General features: G+C 55.2%; 1 protein-coding gene across 14 annotated transcripts in view; it reads left to right on the plus strand.

Moving 5' to 3' along the window:
* CELF4 (CUGBP Elav-like family member 4) overlaps positions 1–19,610 on the plus strand; it is a 226,783-nt gene that overhangs the window by 146,966 nt on the left and 60,207 nt on the right. For 8 of the 14 annotated variants that reach the window (XM_049620182.1, XM_049620189.1, XM_049620184.1 and 5 more), the window contains exon 3: positions 5,627–5,675. In XM_049620182.1, the coding sequence (XP_049476139.1) occupies positions 5,627–5,675 (49 nt within the window). Of the gene's footprint in view, positions 1–5,626; positions 5,706–19,610 lie in introns of all 14 variants that reach the window. The other 6 variants (XM_049620178.1, XM_049620180.1, XM_049620190.1 and 3 more) reach the window with 1 other exon arrangement.

Here is a 19,610-nt window from a genome sequence, read left to right on the forward strand (position 1 = left end):
GTCCTGGCAGAACATTTACAATATCCTACCCAGGAGGTGGCCCATGGGTAGAAATGAAGCCTGACTTGACTTCCCAGGGCCCACCCTATACTGGGTTGCAACATGTCCACATCGGTAGTCAGTGGAAGGGAAGGCCCAGCAGTCCTCAGGCCCAAGCTGCCACCACCCCCTGCCCCGACCCCCCCACCCCCCATGTTGCAGGGCAGGGCTCTGGGTACCTGTGAGGGTCTCCATGCCTGAGGGGACTCTGTATTCCTCCTTAGCCTTCCCGAGTCTGGCTTGCACTTGTCTCCTCTGGCCAGCTCAAGGCAACCTCCAGGCACAAGTCACAAAAACCAAACTGTAATTTTGGTGATTCTGCATAGGAGCTAAATGTTCTGATATTTGCGTTTAAAACTGGCATTACACAAAATAAAGATGGATGGTAGGATCTATGCTAATAATTTACAATTTATATTTGTTTTTATTTAAAACGACGTCAAACAGCAAATAAAACGTACCATGACAAGCCAAGAAAAAGAGAGGCTGTGGAAGAAAGGAAAAGCTTTATATTTTAGCGCTTTAACGATGCTTTTTCCCCTTGCTTTTTGAACTGCAAAATGATATCTCTCTTCCCAGAGCAGTATTGCTGCTGGATTGGGGCACAATGGGCCCCAGCCCACAGGGTCTGCTGCTTCACCGTTTCCATGACCGACACGTGTGCTGGGTTTGGGGGCAGACAACATAAAAGCCGAGTTCTTTGGGGTGATGAGAACAAACAGTGGGGACTGATGAGGAATAGGAGCCAAGTGCGGGAGGGGGTGGGCAGGGACAGAGCTAAGAGCCACCGCCAGTGAACAAGACAAGAGTAGGCATTCCCACACTGCTCCCTGGCTCGGGGAGAAGTGAACCCGTCTGGTGAGCAGGGGAGCTGGGTATCAGCAGGCACTCACACATCCCAGAAGGAGCCTGAAAGGACTCTCAGCATTGAGGTTTGAACACCCACGCTGGAATTACATGTGGGGACTCAGCTGCTGGATAGAGAGCATACTGGCCATTCCTGTAGGCCACCACAGTATTCTCTGCCGCCCTAACCATCTCCCCCCCTGGGCCGTGGCACTACTCGAGGCGTCAGTCCAGCCCTTCTGAGGCATTTCTGGCTCACATGCTGGAAAGCAACATGGAGGATGACACTTACTGAGAGGCTACCATGCCGAAGGGACCGCACTAGTGTCCTCCTCTGTCTTGTTTATTCCCAGTCTCCAACCGAAATGAATTATTTTAAGATGTCTGTAATGTCACACCAGTACTACTGAAACATGCACACACACACACACACACACACACTCCAGGGGAGCTCAGTCCTAAGTTAGAGTCTAGGGGGTCTGTGAGTAGGAAACTGGGTCCCTGCTCCCGCTTGAGAAACAAGCGCCTCTCTGTTTCTGTCTGCCACACACACACACGCCCGCACGCACGAGAGAGGAAAGAGAGAGCTCTCAAAGTAGTGCAAGGCCATGTGTGACCAAGGGAGCTGAGAGATAACCAGGGAAGTCTTATTGAAGAATAGGAGGGTTTACATTGCCAGGGAGAGGTGACAGAGAACTTTCCAGGTCCTTTAATTTCTCAGACAGCCCTGGGTCAGCTGCACTAGGGCCCAATGTGAAGCAGAGGGCTTGGGTGCCTGAGAAGGCAGATGGCGGAGGGCCCTACGTGATCCTGCAGGTGTGAGGGCTGTCCCGAGTAAAGCAGGGGTGACTTCACTAGTGGATGTCCCCAGGGCTCTCGCCAGCACTGGCTTTGACAATGAGGGACGGAGGGGCTCCGCTCCTGCCCCCAGACCTCCACACCAACTCTCAGGAAGATAGTTGCAGCAGAGGGGAAGCTGGGTGAAGATGGTCCCTACCTGGTCTGGTGGCAGAACATGTCTAAGAACCCCCTCGGTGGCCTCCTCTGTAGCCTGGTCTTGTTCTGGTGGGGTGTTCATTCCAGCCTTAGGGAGCCCCTTGCGGGGTGGGGAAGAGGGGACACACAGACAAGAAAATGGCCCTCACACAGGAACCAGCCCAGGTTGCACCAGGAAGATAAGGAAATTCATGTCTGGAACTGGGGGTTAATCCGGGCCATCTTCCCAGATACGGGAGGGATGCCCCTGTACTCTGGCCCACAGGGGGCTGCAGAGACCTGCGGACACCTGTGGACGCCTGTGAGAGGTAGAAGTGGCAGCCGGGAACCGAGAAGGGAAGGAGGGAATATAGGAAGGGGAGAGAGAGTCAAGAAAGAGCCAGGCTGGCCTGTCTGTCAATCTGTCTGCCTGCTCACTGGCCACAGGCCTCTCTTTCCACAAGAAGCCACGTTGGACAGACAGGTGAAGCCTTTGGACCAGCTCAATCATCGTATTTATTCTAATTGTATCGTAATCGTCCCCAAGGAGCCTGGTTCAAATGAGCTTGACATTATTAAAATTTTAATGCCCAGTTTTCATAGCTGAATGAATATTTAAAGGGTATGTCCCAGCTTAAGTTATGATGATGAAGAAATTAATGGAATGTCTTGTTTAATGCATGGATATGTGTTGATGCAAATAGTGGCAGAGATGGGGAGGGGGAGGGGAGGCAGAAAGAGGCAGAAGGAGCCACCAGCCCGCTCTCTGCTGCAGTAGGGACACAGAGGACCCCAAAACTTGGGCCAGGATCACTTGCTTCCCCTGATAGGACCCCGAGCTGGAAACAGAAACACAGTCAAAAGATTTAGCAATGTCCCCAAAGACTGACCCCAGAAGCCTGCAGGGTGCACTCAGGGAGCTGTTTCTGACCCAGGGAAGGCAGCCCTGGGTTGCCAAAGCCCCCCGTCAGGTACCCAGAGGCACAACCCAGGATGAAGGCCACAGAGGGACACAGGCACACACATGACACCTCAGCAAGAGAATCAACAAGGAGGGCACCTGCACCCCAGGTCCCACTAGCCCCCAGCCCCAGGCCCTTCTGGAAAGACAATACAGTGACTTAAAGGGATGGCTGGATAGAGGAGGCACAGATAGGGGAGAGGAAAGGCACCAAGAAGCGGGCTCTAGTGTCCTTGAAGCGTGGTGTTCACCTGTAAGGGATCGCCTGAGGCCATGTGGCCGACAGCTCCTGAGGCTGTGGCCAGCGTCCAAGTGTGCAAAGTTAGAAGAACAAGGAGATGGCAGTCCCCCTCACACCATCTGACCCATCATCTTCTCTCGCTGTCCCCTTCCTCAGTGGCCATTTCCGCAGCCAGGCTGGCTCTGTCCACTTCCCCTCCTCAGGGAAGAACCAGGCCTTGGTGAGGCTGGAGGGGGCTGGAGTCTGGAACAGGGAAGAGAGACACTGGCCGAGGGAGGAGATCTCCCTTGAGGCCCGAGGCGTCTGTGCAGAGCCTGCTCCAGCTGAGAAATCTTCCCAACTGAGCCTGACACTTTATTTCTGCTGAGAATTAAGAAAGCACCGGGCCGTATTTTATCTCTCCATCAAGGCTGGCACCTCTTCGACAGCCCCGCAAAGGCTGTCTGGATGCTGACCATCCCTAGATCATAATGAAACATGAAAAATCACCCCGGGAGCCACAGGTCCATGGGAACCGGTTCACTTCCGCTCCACGAGTCCGTATGGAGCACCCTGTGGGTGCCCAGCCTGTGGCTAAAGGCAGGTGGGAAACTGGATGAGAGCCTGGGTCCCTGCTGCCAGGAAGCCCACTGTCAAACTGGAGCCTAGCACCAAGTCATGGAGGAGGTAGGGAGGACTCGGGTGGGGCTAGGGGGCCTGGAGGGGCTGGAAATCAGGCCCAAGTCCATGAGCCTGGGGCAGAGTATTCTTGAATGCCTACATATACCAAGGACAGGGGGACAGGCTGGCTGCCTGAGGGTGGGGTGCCCCCTGAGGTGGAAGGCTCCATGCCCAGGCAGATTCCATTTGCCTTATTTAATTTATCTTGTTTACTTTAGGGCTATTCCAGGAAGGAGGGACATTGTAGAAAAGGGTTGGATGCTGAGTCCCAGAAGGCACCGGATGGGACACAAGGAGTCCCCTGGCCCCCTCCTGGGGCCCTTCCACAATAGCCAGAAGCCTGCTGGGGCTTCTGCGCCCTTTGCTCAAGAATTGCAAAGGAGGCTGTTTAACGGGGCCCCAGGACCCCCTAAATGAAGCCAGGATCTTCATTATGTCTCTCTTCCTTCTCCCTGTGATTGGAGCTTTCTATAACATACAATTTCCTCTGCTGGCAGGGCTTACGTACTGAGCACCTTTTTTCCTCTCAACTCCAGAAGGCGTGCCAAGTGGGAACCTTGTGGCAAACAATGACATCCTGACCCCCTCTCGGTGGCCTGGCCCCCAGAGTCCTGTCTGGCCCCCCGCAGGCCACCTGTGTCTCATTTCCTCTGCTCCATGCCCTGCCTCCTGCCTCTCTGTCCTTCCTCGTGGTGGCTCTGCCCTTCCGCTGGCCTTGTCTTCACCTTGCTGAGTCACAGGCACCCACGCTCCCCCACCCACTTGTCTTGACGCAGCCACAACTCACTTCGAATCCTAGACCAGAAGGCCCGAGGAAGCTTGTGACTGGCTAGTCCGGCCTCCGCACACACACACAGGAGGGGAACTGGCAACACAAAGTCACCTGGTGCAGGATTGGAAGCCTAGACACAGCCCTGGCAGACTCGGGTTCCTGGGCTCATCTTGCCGTGGGGGCGGTCCTGCCTCAGCTTCTCCATCCATGAAGTGGGGGTATTAGTCCCTGCCCTGTCTGCCTGTCGGGGTTTGTACACGAAATAAAAATGCAGTAAGGGATAAGGGAGGTACTTGACAGGCGAAAGCACTGGAAAAGACATAAAGTAGGATTCCATTTGCGTGATTCCTTCCGTTTTTATTGTCTGAAATATCTTGGGGCCTCTGGGCTGGAGAGCCCACCCCGTGGCCTCCAGCAGCGGCGAGGATTAAAGACAGGCGCCGTAGCCGCCGATGCTTGGAGTTCAGAGACCCCTAGTGGCCTGAACAGAGCACTGAAGCGGATCCCCGTGAGAGATCCCGGCTCAGGGAGGCGTGGCGGGGGGGGGGGGGGGCGGGCGGTGCCCTGTTGTCCTCCTGGCCCCCTAAATACCACGGGAGATGGGTAGCTGTGCCCACCCCACACACCCCCCCAAGGGGACAGCCCTAGCCGCACACTTGAGTTCAGCTTCAGCTGGGAGCTGGGTGGCCCAGAGCCTCAGGGACCCCTGGCACCCACAGCCCACATTTGTGAGACGGCTCAGGGTAGCCAGAGAGCAGCTTGTTTGGGCAAAGCCAGCTGTCTCCAGCAAGATCATAATCTCTGGCCAGGGATGCGCTGTGAGGACACCTCAGGTTCTGATGTCACAGGCTAGCAAGAGCTGTTCAAAGCTGGGAGGGGGACATCACAGAGTGTCCAGTCCAGAGAAGCCTTCCCGAGAAAATGGAGCCCTGGGGACTGCATAGGAAAGGGGAGATGGGTGGGGCTTTGCTGCCCGCGTGCAGCTGCATTGGGGAGCAGTGGTGTGGGTGTATGTGTTGGTGGGTGTGGTCCTTGCACCTGTGTACCTATGAACACCAGTTACCTTTGGGTGTGGGTGTATGCCCCCTCACCCCAGGCCTGCTCTGACACTGTCCCTTGTGCTCTGTTGCAGATGAACCGGCCGATCCAGGTGAAGCCAGCGGACAGCGAGAGCCGAGGAGGTAGTAGCTGCCTGCGCCAGCCCCCTTCACGTGAGGGCTCACTTGTCTCTGCCCCCCTCCCCCGACCCGACCCTTCCTCCCTCTCCCTGATGCAGTGATGCAGCGACTTCCTGCCACCGCCCCCCCCACCCCCACCCCGAGCCCTAGGGATCTCATGGCTGGGAATTGGGACAGGGCTATGGAGCTCTGGGTGACTGGTGTGGGGAGAGAGTGAAGGAAAGTGGGGAGGTGACTGGGGTCTCCAGATGGGGTTCCTTCCTTCCTGTAAGTAAACGAGTAGCAGGTCCTGGGGTACTCTTCTGCCTCCTTTAGGAAATCCAAAGGGTGTGCCCACCTCCATGTCACCCAGGAAAGCCCCCTATGATGGAGCCTGAAAAGTTGAAAGGGTGCCAGGCTGGGCGAGAGGAAGTGGATTGTAGCCCTGCCCTGGGAAGGTTCAGACCACACTGGGAAAATCTGAGAAGGGCCGCCATGGAGGCTTGGGACCACTGAGGTCAAGATTCTGGAGACAGATCCAGGCAGACAGGGAGATGTCTGGAAAGGGACAGAATAGGAGGATACAGCCGCACCCCACAAGCATAGAGCTCCATTCCCCAGGGAGGCTCTGTCCCCTCCACTGCACACAGAGGCTCCACCAGGCCACGCTTCTGGCTCCCTCTGCCAAGCCCCTTCCCCCTGGGTTCTGTGCCGGGACAGGTCACATTCTTCTCAGCTTAGACAGGCACTGAGGAATTTCTCTCTCCTCTGTCCTAACTCCCTACAAAAAGTGTTTAGGAAATTAAGGGAAAAAGGTAAAATAGGCAAAAGATACTCGCAAATTCAGAGTCAAGATCCTCATCCTGAGAGAACTGTAGTGTGGCCACAGGTCCTGCCTGCCCCTGGGACCTGTGGTCCTTCCAGCTCAGGCTGCTGCCCTCTGGGCCCTCACGAGACCCTGACCTGGCTGTAAGGCCTCTATGTCTGAATTGGGCCTCAAATCCCACCCCTACCTCCTAGAGCCCAGCTGGTGTCTTTGTGCTGCCCCGAGGGGCCCCCTGGCCCAGGGCACTGACACACCTCCCTGTGGTCTTCTGAGAGCTTCCCATCCTGAGAACCCCGAGAGTGGAGGTGGGTCAGTTGAGATGTAAAAATGGCTCAGGGGTTAAGGGCCCAGGTAAGCAAAGCCCACCTGGTTTGTTCTATTCGCTCCTGCCCCTTTCCTGGCAGTCCAGTTACTTCGGTTTTCTGCACACACAGAGGCTCCTCAAATACCCAGTCCTAGGCATCCTTACCCTGGTGGTAAGGGTACTGTCCCATCTCACATAGGACTTCTCCTTGGTGGCACATCGTGGAACCAGGGGCCTCTCCTAAAGACTGTCTCCGGGAAGCAGGCCCAGCAGGCCCCAGGCCCCGGGTCACCCCGTCATGCAGTGACTCACCTGTAATACCCTGTTCGTGCAGCAGGGCCAGGATGTAGTGAAGAGCCCCTCTCCCTGGTGGGGAGAAACTCTGGTGTATAGGAAGGTAGCTCGAGCAGTAAGCGGCACCTGCAGTCCCAGAGAAGGGGCCCCGAAGTAAGTGGGGGACGCCAGAGACCTTGAGCAGATGGCACCTGAGCTGGCCTTGAAGGAGGGGAGTTTCCACCCCTGGAGAAGAAGTCAGGGTGGCATGAACAAGGCCCCACAGAGGGAGGCCCCTGAGGGGGCATAGGGGGCCCCTCGCGTGCAGAGCAGACAGCTCAGAGTCTGGCTGGTTTTCTCCAGAACCGGAGTGGGGTGTCAGAAGACGCCGTGCCCGGTGAGGCCGCGCTGAGCTCCAATGCAAACCCTTTCTCCTTCACTTGCCTTGGAGGCAATAGCTCTCTGACTCCAAGTTGCTAACCTCATCTCCTTTCTGCCATATATCTCCTGCCGCTGACACTTGCCCCAAACCAGATTAATCAGCTCTTTTATTCTTCCTGCGGTGGAAAGGGGGGAAAAAGAGCCAAACCTAAACATCTATCTATTAATTGCATATTCAATATTAAACAGTGAGATGATCCTGAGTCAGCACTATCACCAAGCTATTTAACAAAAAAAAAAAAAAAAAAAGTCAGTTTAAAATAATTTAATATCCATTAAATACTTTTTCTGGTGGGAAGAGGATGGGGAAGAGGTGAATGTTAAAAAAGATGAAAGAAATGGGAGCAGAGAAGGGTGTGAAAGGCGGCTGAGGGAAGAGCAGGGTCTCAGGTGAGAGAGGCAGAGCCAGGCTGCATAAGGATCTCCTGGACCACCCCATGAGACATGAGAGACCACAGCTGGAGGGGGTCAAAGAAGAGAGCTCACTGTGGCCTGGAGCAGGCAGGGAGGGCTTCCTGGAGGGAATTGGACCGATAGGTATAGACTTGGTGGGAATAAGTGAGGGCACAAAGTGAAAATGGAGCCCTGAACACAAGACCAAGGGGTTGGACTTGTCTCCATGAGAAGCAGGGAACCCTGATCCTGGTGGGGGCACCAGGCAGAGAGAAGGCATCATAGCCATAATGCCCCTGTGCAGGGAGACAGGTGTTGGCCCCTGCTATTGCCACCAAGAGCCAGGGCTCCAGTTAGGCAGGTAAGGAAAACCCAAAGAGAAAGAGCCTCCCCAGGAGCCATTTCTCTGCAAGGAGATTCCAGTTAACCCCACAGAGCTCTCTGGAGCAAGTTATATTTAAATTGAGTCACCCTCAAATCAGCAAACCAGACAGAGAGGAACCTGGGAGCCCCCCACCTGTCCTGGTCATCTCAGAGGCAGTGACTCTCCCTAAGGCATGCACTTGAGTTCCTCTGCCTCCCAGCAGGCAGGTGTATCTGCCCAGTGAGCTGGTTCATGGTCAGCATCTGAATTGGGTCTCACGGCTGCAGGGGCCCTTCAGCCACTGGGTTTCACTCTCAGTATCTGGATTAGCACCCACAATGTGCTGCCCTGTAGCTCTAACCTCCTCCCCATCCTCCCTGGTCCCAGCCCAGGGGAGCACCAAGGCCAGAAGACAGGACAGCCCCCTACCCCAGGCAAATGAGGCTCCTGTAGCCAGGTATGGGCACCCCTTTGAGTCAGTCAGGCTCTGAGCACCCTGGCCTTGGTCAGAAAACATGCTCGGGGGCCCCCTGGGCTGGACTGGAGGAGGCTGGGGCTGGGGAGTGTGCCCACCTCCCTCAAAGGGCCCAAGAGGGAAGAAGTGGCTGAAGTCTGGATTAGGTGTAGCTGATATTGGCCTGATCCCACCACACCCCACCACTGCCAGACACACACCGTCACCAGGAACCACCCCTATGTTTTCTCAGCAACCATCAACAGGTCAGAAGTTTCAGTTACTGTGGGCCTTATCCGTGCTGTGTTTGGAAGAATTCCGGGAGGCAGTCACACATGCTGCACCCCTGCCCCGCCCTGACATGCCATATACCCACACTGACAAAGGCACCCACACAGACCCACACACATGGAAAATAAATGTCCCCACTGGGAACAGAGTGGCTGGGGGTGAAGCAAAGACTGGGGCCACTTGATTTTATCTCAACATGAGGTGACAGAAAAAAACAACAACATGGGGCGCTGATGAGCTGGAGAAGTTAGGAGTCAAGATGGCTTAGTAGGAAGTCCCAGGAAAGAAGGTATTGGGGTTGCCAAGGGGCCACCCACCCCTCGGAAGGGGTAGGTGTGGCACTGGGGAGTCCCTCCAGAGGGAAAAGTGAGCAAGGCTGAAAACTGTGTTCTAGGGCCTGCCACCACGGCACTCACCCCTCTGCAGGGCCTGGAACTGGAGACCACATACACACACACACACACACACACACACTCCAGAGGACTCAGGCTTTGGCTGGGACATGTGAAGCCCCAGCTGGGGGAGAGAGGTCACAGCTCATGATGGGGACTGCTGCGGGGCTTCCAAGTCCCCTCCCTGTCCAGGAAGGCCTGAGGAGGCTCAGAGAAGAGGGGCCACAGGGGCAGCTGTGACTGAATCCAAGCAGGGAGACTGACGGAGGCCTGATGATGGCGGAGGGTGGATGTGGTCAGGAGGACTGAGCTCCCTGTACAAAGTCCTATTGTCCCCCCACTGGCTGCAGGGCCTGGGGGAGGCTCGGGACAGATTGAGGGGGGTGGCCCTGAGCTCCAGCCCTGGAGGGGCACTTGCAGTAAGCCACCATCTAGGGAGCACTTACGGAAGCTTCTAGAGGGTGAAGGAGCTTCTTTTAGGTACCCCCCCACCCTGCCCCGCAAGTCTTTCAGAATTGCCTGGGTTGAAGGACTCCACAGCAGGTTCCCTTTCCTCCCTCTGCTTTTCCAGAACTGGGAGCCCACACACACGTGCTTTCCTCCCCAGCCCCCTCTTTCCCTCCTGTATCAGTCGTGGGGGGGAGGGTTGGGGGGAAGCCTGGCAGGACTAGGAGGGCGCAGGAGGGCTGGGGGCAGGTGTGACAGCCTAGGAGTCATTCCATGTGCACTCAGTCCCCGAGGCAGGTGCGGGTCAGTCAGTCAGCCACGTCCTGCAGCCCATCACTGCTCCCCCGTTCATTTAATGGCATCTTTGGGGCCTCTATGCCCCCCTCACTGTGGCCGGCACTCATGTGGCAGTGGAGTCCCGCCGGGCTGGCTAATGAGGTTGGACACAATGCATGTGAACGCAGCTCTGAGGCCCTCCCCAAGGCCACGTTCCCCACCAGAAAACCGTGGCTGATTCAGTCCCCCCAGCCCTTCCACCATCTGTAGCCCCATCGGTTCCTGCGGCTTTTTAAATCCTATTAAGTTCCTCATTTCTCCTCCGAGCATTATTTTATTTCTAAACAGACGCAGACAACGTGCTAAGGGAGGCCAGGGAGACCAGCTGAGGGGCATGGGCAGCTCCCTGCTGCTGCCAGGTCCCGGGGCCCCAGGAGACCCATGGCCACACTGTCAACCTCCCCAGGCTGGGTGCCTCACTTCCAGACTTTTCTAGCTCTTCAGTCCCATACTCTAGGTAGGCAATTTAGCGAGCGTTTAGAGGAAATAGATGTGCAGGCTGGTCCCACCGTATGAAAATTCAATAGAAGTTTCAATTTTCTCATCTTAGATGCCAACAACTGTCTCACTGACAAAAGCTTCTGGGTAGACAGAAATCCCTCAGGATTCTGTTAGGAACCCTCGGCCCACACGGGATGGAGTACACAAAAACATAAAGCTAAAGGGTGGTGGCGGGAGGGGGGGGGGGGGGGGGGGGGAAAGTAAAATGAAGATTAATCTGAAATTATACCAAGACAGTAGGAAACAAGGTTTATAAAAAGAAACCGATTACTCTAGACAGCCTCCCCCTGGAGATGCAGTGCAGCAGGGGAGAGGGGGAAAGTGTGAGGAAAGGCTTGAAGACCAGTGTGAACTCCCTGTGGGGACCTCCTGGGTGAGGCTCCCCTAGGGGTGGGGTAGGGTGGGCAGAGCCTGAAGCCAAAGCACAGCGTCACTAGGACAGTCAAGTCCCACAGGCTGAGCCTTTCCACCTCTGTCCCCGTCTCTCCCCTTTGAGGCATCAGAGCCTCCCCCGGGTCAAGCACGTTCTGACCTCTACTTTGGGGCTCTGGGTTTGTATCCTGCCTGAAAGACCCCAGAATGAGCAAAGCTGACCCTAGCCCAGCCCAGGGGGTGCAATCCTGGGCTGAGAAGGGGTCCGGCAACTGCTGCCCCAAAGCAGACTTCTAAAAGAAAAGCGATCTGTACCTCAGAGCAGAAAAGGCTCTACCCTCACCAGGCCCCATAGAAGGGGCTGTGTCTCCCCACAGAAGGCCCGAAAGCTGGGCAGCGTGTGTACTCCATTGTGGGCCCGTGATGCCTGTGTGTGATTGTGTATGTGTTGGGGGAGTGCATTTCCTTCTTTTGCACACCCCCCCCCACTGGACCCTACAGACCCCTTAGCTCATGGGGACAGTGACATCCTCCTCCTCCCTTCCCACAGCCACGTCTGGGCCCAGAGATGGGCAAGGGGTGGTGGTGAACCTTTAGCTGGGGAATGGCTAACTTCCCTGTTGGACAGGGAACCCCGAGGCCTAGAGAGGCCCCTGGAGCCATATGTCCACCCTCCCCCATGAGTCTGCCTCTCACCCTGCCCCTCCTGTTTTTAAAAACTGTCAAGAAGAAAAGCAACTCCACAGTCCATTTGGGCCTCCTTCTCCGGAGCTCGGAAACCCTGTTTCCCCATCCCCACCAGAATGTCTCAAGCTATAGATTGTAATGATTTCCCTTAAACCCCAGCCCCAAAGCCAAGGTCCCGGCTGATCTTTCATGTACCTGAATTCTTGATTTATTTTGGACTGATCTTGAAGAAAAGCCATTGCAGCTTTCAGCTCAGGAAGTTTGAGTCAGACATAAGACAGCAGGGCCCAGACAGTTGCAGTGTTTAGGGAGCAGCCTGGGTAGGGGTCACTGTCGCCCTGCCTGGCCCTGTGATGTGCCTTTGGGAAGGGCTAAAGGATTAGACACCTCAGAGCCAAGCCAAGTGGCCCACCAAGGGCTTGGATTCTTTATGGGCAGGAAGTTCTACCACGTGTCTGACCACCATCCTTCCGATTTTTGGTAAAGCATTTCCAACTGTTAGGTTCCCTAGATCATCGTGCAAGGTCTCCCTGACCCGGGATCTTATTCTTCATAATTCCTGTTCCTTAAGAATCTTCGACTCCTTTCTTTCCCAAGCCCCTTAAAAAGAAAGAAATTTTAAAACTCCAGGAAGCTTCTCTAGTTTACACAACTGAACCCAAACAGCAGCTTCGGGGAAGACAGGTCTTTCTGCTTGGGGAAGGAGGTGGCTGGTGAGAAGGGTCCCTAGTGAGGCCCCCACAAAGGCTCCAGCAGGCAGGCACGCATTATAAATACCTCAGTAACTCCTGCCATAGGTGTGAAATTATAATTAACTGCAAACCTGCTGAGTTTCAACGGACTTTAGATTTTCAGCTGGGGAAAGGGGTGTTGATTGATCTGCATTTTGTTTTCGAGGGTTTTTTTTAATCCATTCGGCAAGTTAAGTTGAGACTCGCGGCTCCTCGCCAAATTCCCTCTGGCCCCGGCTAATTTAGCAAAGGATTGTTTCAGAGGAAATGGGATATTAATCATTGCAAATGGGCTCCTGGATGATATTTAGAAGCTGCCGCATGTGTGCCCAGGCTGAAGGGGCTGATGACAGAAATTGGAATGGAATGACAGAGAGAGGGGACCGTGGGCCTCTGTCTCCCACCCAGTCGCCACTCTCGTGGCCTCCTGTGGCAGGCACTGTGTGGGCATACGGGAGGAAGACCCCTACTTCTGCAGGAGATGGGCAAGATGAGAGAAAGAGAATGTTACAAGCAGCCCTTCCTGGTCCAGGCGATCCTCAGCACTGCACTGAGTCAGCCCTGGCATGGCCGAGACATATCCAGTGCCCACCTGGCCCCTGGCACACTCGGGCAGCCTTAACAACACAAGAGTGGGATGGGGCAGGGAGACGTAGCATGGATCAGAGAGATCAGAACCAGTAACGCCTGCTTGGGCTTCAGAGGCGAGGGGATTTGAGCAAGGAAGGGCAAAACTTCCAGATGGGAAAATAACCTGAGCCAAGGCAGGTTTGGAAGATGCCGAGAGGCCAGAATGAGGGGTCCTCCTTGTGGGGAGGATGAGATATGGAAGCATTGATTCCAAGGTGCTTTAAATGCATTTCGGCCCAGGGACGCCATCTAAAGCTCTGGGGCAGGGATGTTCCCCCAGCTGTGGGACGGGAGCCAGAGCAGGGAGACGAGCAGCACAGTCCCGGGCACCATACCCGGGTACTCTGACTCCACATGTCCTGCCCTTCCCACAGTGATGCCTCGCGACCCCCTTTTGTAGAGGGGATGATGACACCCCCTTGGATCTGCCATAGGTGGGGTGCAGTTGGCAAACTGTGGAATCTTCCCTGATGACAATAGCTGCAATTATTTTATTCTTAGGGTCCGGTCCATGGGGAATGAGAGGAGGTGACAGTTGGGGCGGGGGGTGGTGAAGACCTTTGACAGGCGTGATTAACAAAGTGCAAATAAAAATCATACTGCCTAGGGCCTGAGCGGCACTGAGCATGTGGATTACCACACTGGGGCGAGAACAAGGAAGGCTTCCTGGAGCAGGTGATTATTGGGATAACAGGTTTACCAAGAGGTAGCATCTAGGGTGAAGTGTCACAGGCAAAGAAATGAAAACCAAGACAAGCAAGGCAAATATGTGGCATCTGAGATCTTTTAAAAATAATATAAGAACAACTAGCAGTGCCTGACTGGCTCAGTCAGTAGAGCATAGGACTCTTGATCTTGGTGTCAGGAGTTCAAGCCCCACGTGGGGCATAGAGATTAATTTTAAAAAAATTTAAAAAGATAGAGTTTAAAAATAAAATAGAAGAACTGGTTTGGCTGGACAGGAGTGTCCACTTTCTGGAAGAATCAGATTTGGCACATTGTGGGTCTCCTTGCTCCTCACATTCCAGGGCACGAACATTTATGCTCGTGCACACGGTGTCTGAGTCAAAGACGGGATCCTGTCCCTTCTCACCCTTCAGTCTGAGTTCACCAGGCCTGTCCCGGAGTGTCGTTTCTCTGTGTTGTCAGTCTGCTCGGTCTTCCTGATCAGATGTGCTCTGCCTTCTGGGAGAGAGGTCGCTCCTTCCCCACCCAGCCCAGCCCAGCACACATGGGAACCAGGCACGCAGCACCTCCACTTTATGGAGGGGAAAATGAGGGCTCAGAGAGGAGAGGTAGGTATCCACGCAGGCAGTAACCAGCCTTTACACCTCAGCCTTTCCTGGCCGGCCTCTATGACTTGCTGCCTTCTCGCGGGTCTGTGCTGGGGTGCTGGCACCCACAGCAAGCTCTCCCTGTGTCAGTGCCACCCATCAGATGCACAGAGAGTGAGGAGGGACCACAGCCTTTAGGATGGGCTCTCCAGCATTTCACTCCCCTCACTGAGGCCCTCTGGGGGGACTTAGGGCGGGTCTGACCTGGGTGCAAGCCTAGTCAGAAGGAACATGAGCCTGTCTGTGGCACGTCGAGCCTGGAGGCTCAGCTGAGAAGGGCAGGTGGAGAAACTCCATAACTGCCCGGCAGAGAAGAGCCCAGCTGGGCACTCAGGGCCTTGTCTGTCTGGGCCTGGTGAGGAGAAAGGCTTGGTGGAAGCTGACTTCAGCAAGGACCAGCCAGTGCAGGTTTTCTTTTTGACAGACCCATGATCCCCCCATCACGATGTCACATCACAACACTGGGTAACTGTCCCAACTGTCTTAAGAGGTCTAAGGCTGGACATAAATGGCCAATTGCTGAGAAGAGATGGTCTCTGCCCCTGGAGAGCTGACCATGAAAGACAGATGTTTCGGGGGCCCAGGAAGACACCTTCAAGGCTTTGCTGAGCTACAGGCCCTAGAGAAGCTCTCAGTCTGGTGGGGAGATCAGTTCATGGCCTCATAGGCACCAGATGAGCAGTGGAGACAGTGAGCCTTAGCTGGCAGAGGTGAGAGCTGGGCAAGGCGGAGCAGTCAGGGCAGGCTTTCTGGAGAAGGCTCTCTGTTGCACAGGATTAAGGCTGACAAGGAATGGAGGCCCCATGGCCTAGAGCCTATCCAGGAAAAATGAGGAAACCAGTTGGCCTGAGGGGAGGGTTTCAAGGAATGCCCTGCTAAAGAATTGGGGGTTTTCTGGAAGATGATAGGGAATCTGGAAGAGGTTGGTGATTGATGGGAGCTGGACCTGGGAAGACTGGCCACCCACACAGAAGACTGGACAGGGTGTCAAGGGGACCAAGGACAGATGGATGGATGTGCCGGGGGTGAGGGGATGGGCAGGGGGCAATGGGAGTTAAACTGTAAGTTCAAGAGCCCTATTGTCGCCATGACACCTAAGCCCCAAAGCTGTCCCTGCCCTGCCCAGTACCTGATGCCTTTAGACCTCCAAGTACACATCTACTTTCAGACACACACCCGCTCTTGGATGGTCCTCTCTGACCCTTCTCAGCTGCCCAGCTCCACGTGGTCAGAGCCCTCATCAGGGTCCATCCTGCTGGCATCCTTCTTCCAGCTGTTCCTCACTGGTCTTCCTGGCTCAGAGCCCCTTTCTGGCCCTCTGCCTGAGCCATAGCGCCAGGCAGCGGATGTTAGTTTCTCATCTCTCTGCGGAGATGGTGTCTTCTTTGGGGGCAGGTGTGTCTGGCTGTCCACAGAGTCTGGCTGGGCACCAGCCTCCGGCAGGCCGCCCTCAGCGGTGACACCACGAGGCCAGGCTCACACTCATGTCTCTAAGAAGAATCTTCTCCACCACGCTGACTCTCTGCTGGCCTAAAAGCAGCCCCCTCTTGGGTCTCCCCACCCCCGCAGCCCCTCCAGAGTCAGGCCCACAGGCAGGGGGCCGAGGTGGGCAGTGGGGCGGGTGCCACTGACATTGGCATTCTCCTTGCAGCGCATCTTAATAATTTAATGGCTATTAGCAGGGCCTCCATGGTGGTGGGGGAGGGGGCGCAGGGGGAAGATTTATAGAGAGAATTCACTCCAGGTTGGGGTTTTGTCTTCCTCTGTTTTCCTGGCATTTATCATGCATGTTTTAATTTGGATCGGAGAGTTGCTACCATCTGGCCATTATCGCAAAGAAATATTCATTTTCACTGAGTGACACAGGCTCCATTCATCACAGAGTGCGCTGATTGCCCCGCGAGTGTGGGGCTGAGCTTTCTCCTTCATTTGAAATGAACCTTGAGCTATGAGCAGGTCTCGTTTGTAGGGAGCAGAGGCATGGGGCCAGTGGCTGCCCTGACGCCCCCCCCACCCCCACCCCGGCTAGGTGGGTAGGGAGCGTTTTGGGGAAAGGCCAGGGTGGGAGTGGGAGAAACAAGCCGTCTTCTGCCACCAAACCCCTTCCACCTGCCCTCACCTCTCCTGGGTTGGGGTACTGGTGCCCCCCATAGTCTCCTCCCATGTTTCTGGCAGCCAGTCCCCCCACCGTGTCCAGGGCAGTCCCCAGGCCAGGAGACAGAGATGGCAAAGGTGGCCCCTCTGCCTGGTCCCTGAGCCCTGGGCATCTGATAAATGTGCTGATGTGGGCCTGCCAAGGGTGGATTTGCCTCAGCAACCTTGGTCTCACAGAGTAGCATTCTGGTAGTGTCATTTCAGGTCAGGGCTGTGTGGGGGACAGAAGGGCTCCTCGTTCTCCTCTCGTCACGTTATGGTGGCACCATCAGGGCTGGGCCTGTGAGAAGAGACGTGTCTGCCTCCAATTGGGACGTTTCCAGAGTGTCACCCTTGTACCCACCCTTGTTGCTCACTGCAACACGCCATCAGGGGCTGCTGATGTCAGCGAGGGGCATGGAACCAAAGGCATCCCGGGGGGGGCATAATGGAGCATCCCTCACCGGGTGGAGCCCCACCTCATACCCCCTTAATAAGCAGGCAGCCACATCTGCAATAGAGAGAAAGGAGGAGAAAATATCTTCTCAACCATTTTAAATAGTGAGTCAGGGCACCTACAATTTATAGGGCCCTTCTGTGTTTCCTGCCCCCATCGGGATTCAGATTCACAGTATGAAGACATCAGCTGAGCAGTGCCCCTCAGCCCCAGCATTAGACACCCACAGGAGGGGAGCGAATTAAAACCAGAATCAGCTTCACGGGGGAGATACTTGCTTTGCCAAAAAGGTAAAATCAGACAGCGGGGCCAATTTTCATCTTTAGAGGTTCCACTTTCCGAGATCTTGGCACGAACCCAGGGGCCAACTGGCTTTCCATGATCTCTGTACTGGAAACTGTGGCCAGACGTCGAGGCCCTGACCCCCCTCTAGGACCCAACCCAGGTTTAGCCAAGACCCAGGGGACTGTGCTGAGGTAACAGGAATCCAAAGGGAGGCCTCTGCAAGCTTTACTGTCCCTTCCCCATCAGAGAAAGGAGCCACAGGCCTTGTGTGCTCTACACACCCCATACATCATGGGTAAGCCAGCATGACTTTTGACCTCAGGCGGCTTACAGTCTGGCTGGGATGCAGGTGAAACCAATGAAGCCATTAGGAAGCAGGAAAAGACCTTGAATCAAAGCACTAAGTTCACCACAAGTGAGGGCCCTAAGGTGTAGTACAGGAACCCAACTGACCTCAGCCACCCCCTGCATGGGCCAAGTCCTTGCACTGGGTCACTTCTCCCCACTCAGTGTCTGAGGTATTATTACTCCATTGTATAGATGAAGCACTGAGACCCAGAGCTTAACTTACTGGGGTCACTAGCTGGTAGGTGCATCTGCAAAGAAACTCAGGCCCTTCTGATTCTGACCACCAAGCTCTGTATCTGGAAAAACCATGGACGACTTTGAGTAGCAAGTGGCATTTCAGTTGGATAGGATGGGAGTAGCGACATCCTAGGAAGGGGGACCTACCTGCCCGCCGGTCCTCACCGTCTGGTTTTCCATCCTGGCACTTGTTGAACTAAATGAACTGTCCTCCACCCTACGGGCTCCTCCTCCCTGTGGAAGCCTGGGCTGAGGTCTCCACCTCCTTCTGGAATGCAGGGACTTTGGCTAAGCTCCGAGAAGGTCCTCTCCCCTTCCCCCCCGCAAGAATGCGAAGCGGGCACCCCCTCCCCTCCCTTGGAACTCATTCCGTGACACCAGCAGCTCTGAAACATCTGCTCCTCCATCCCGGACCCGCAATTTGAATAAATTACCCCGACGTGGCGGCAGCCTGTTATTAATGGCTTGAGTTTTATAAGATGCTTTAGTTCAATAACACTGTAGCCCGACGCTGCGCTTCTCCCAGATATTTTTATATTTTGCCTCTTCCCCGCCTCCTTCCTCCCTCCATCCTCTGGCTGCCTCCAGGGCTCCAGTCCTGGCTACAACCCCACCACCCCCCTCCTCGGGCACCCCGCTGGGTCGTACCCAGGAACTGGGGACCACCAACCCCCTCCTGCTCCCGCTGCGGTTCATCCAGCACCCACCCGCGCAGCCTGATGCTTCTAAGCATCCTCGCGCCCACCGTCCTGCTGTCCATGTCAGGAGCGGAAAAGGGGGGCCCACAGCCAGATTGGTTGCTCCTCCCCCAGCATCCCCCAAAGGAAACCCACAGGGACAGAGCGGCTGGAAGTGGGGCGATGCACAGAGAACACTGACCATGGACCCTGTTTCTGCACCCCTGATCGCATGGCCGGAGCTCTCCTGCCTTTGGGGACATGTCAGGAGCCTGGGGAGCAAACTCACTCTCCCCAGTTGGGCTGTCAGTGCTCCCAGCGTGGGAGAAACCACGTTCTCGGTTTCTTTCTTTATTTGCCTGTTCCTGGCTCCTCATTCCTGTGTTGGTTTGTGCTCATGCTCCACACACCTCCTGCGTGAAGCCCTCCCAGGTTACCTCCAAGGCAGGGATCTGGCTCTTTCTACATGCCCAGACACACCCCTTCCCCACTGTCCTCTGTCCTCTGTTTTATCTCCCCACAGCTTGCCAGTCTGCCTTCTAATAGAACCTCCTGGGGCCTGGCCAGCATCTAACTCACAGCCAGCCCTTCTAGAATGATTAACAGCAGGTGCTCATACTGTGCGTTACTTCTACAAGCTTGTTCATCTGTGTGGGTGACACTTCCTGCAAAGAATGGGTGCACTTGCTGAAAAGAGAAAAGTGGGTCAAAGGGTGGGAGGGTTTGTTCACTGGGGATATAGGATAGAAAACATTGAGGTTTAAATAAGTAGCCAATGTAGTCATATCTTCAGTCTGTTCAAGAAAAAAATAACGTAGACCACAATCATGGTCAAGAAGGACAGAGAGGCAAGCTCCTTGCTAGCTGTGCCCCCAGCTCAGGAAGCTGTGGGTACAGGCCTGGCAGGCCGCCCGGAGGCTCTGAGCCAGGAGAGCCTAATTCTTTTGAGCCTCCCTCCCGGGGAGTTGGCCCCAGGAGAGCTAGGGAGCCTGTGACTAGGAGGAGCCAGAGTGAGTGTCTGGAAGCAGAAGGGAAGGATGTGCCTT

Source organism: Panthera uncia (assembly GCF_023721935.1).
Source record: "Panthera uncia isolate 11264 chromosome D3 unlocalized genomic scaffold, Puncia_PCG_1.0 HiC_scaffold_8, whole genome shotgun sequence".
Lineage (NCBI taxonomy): Eukaryota > Metazoa > Chordata > Mammalia > Carnivora > Felidae > Panthera > Panthera uncia.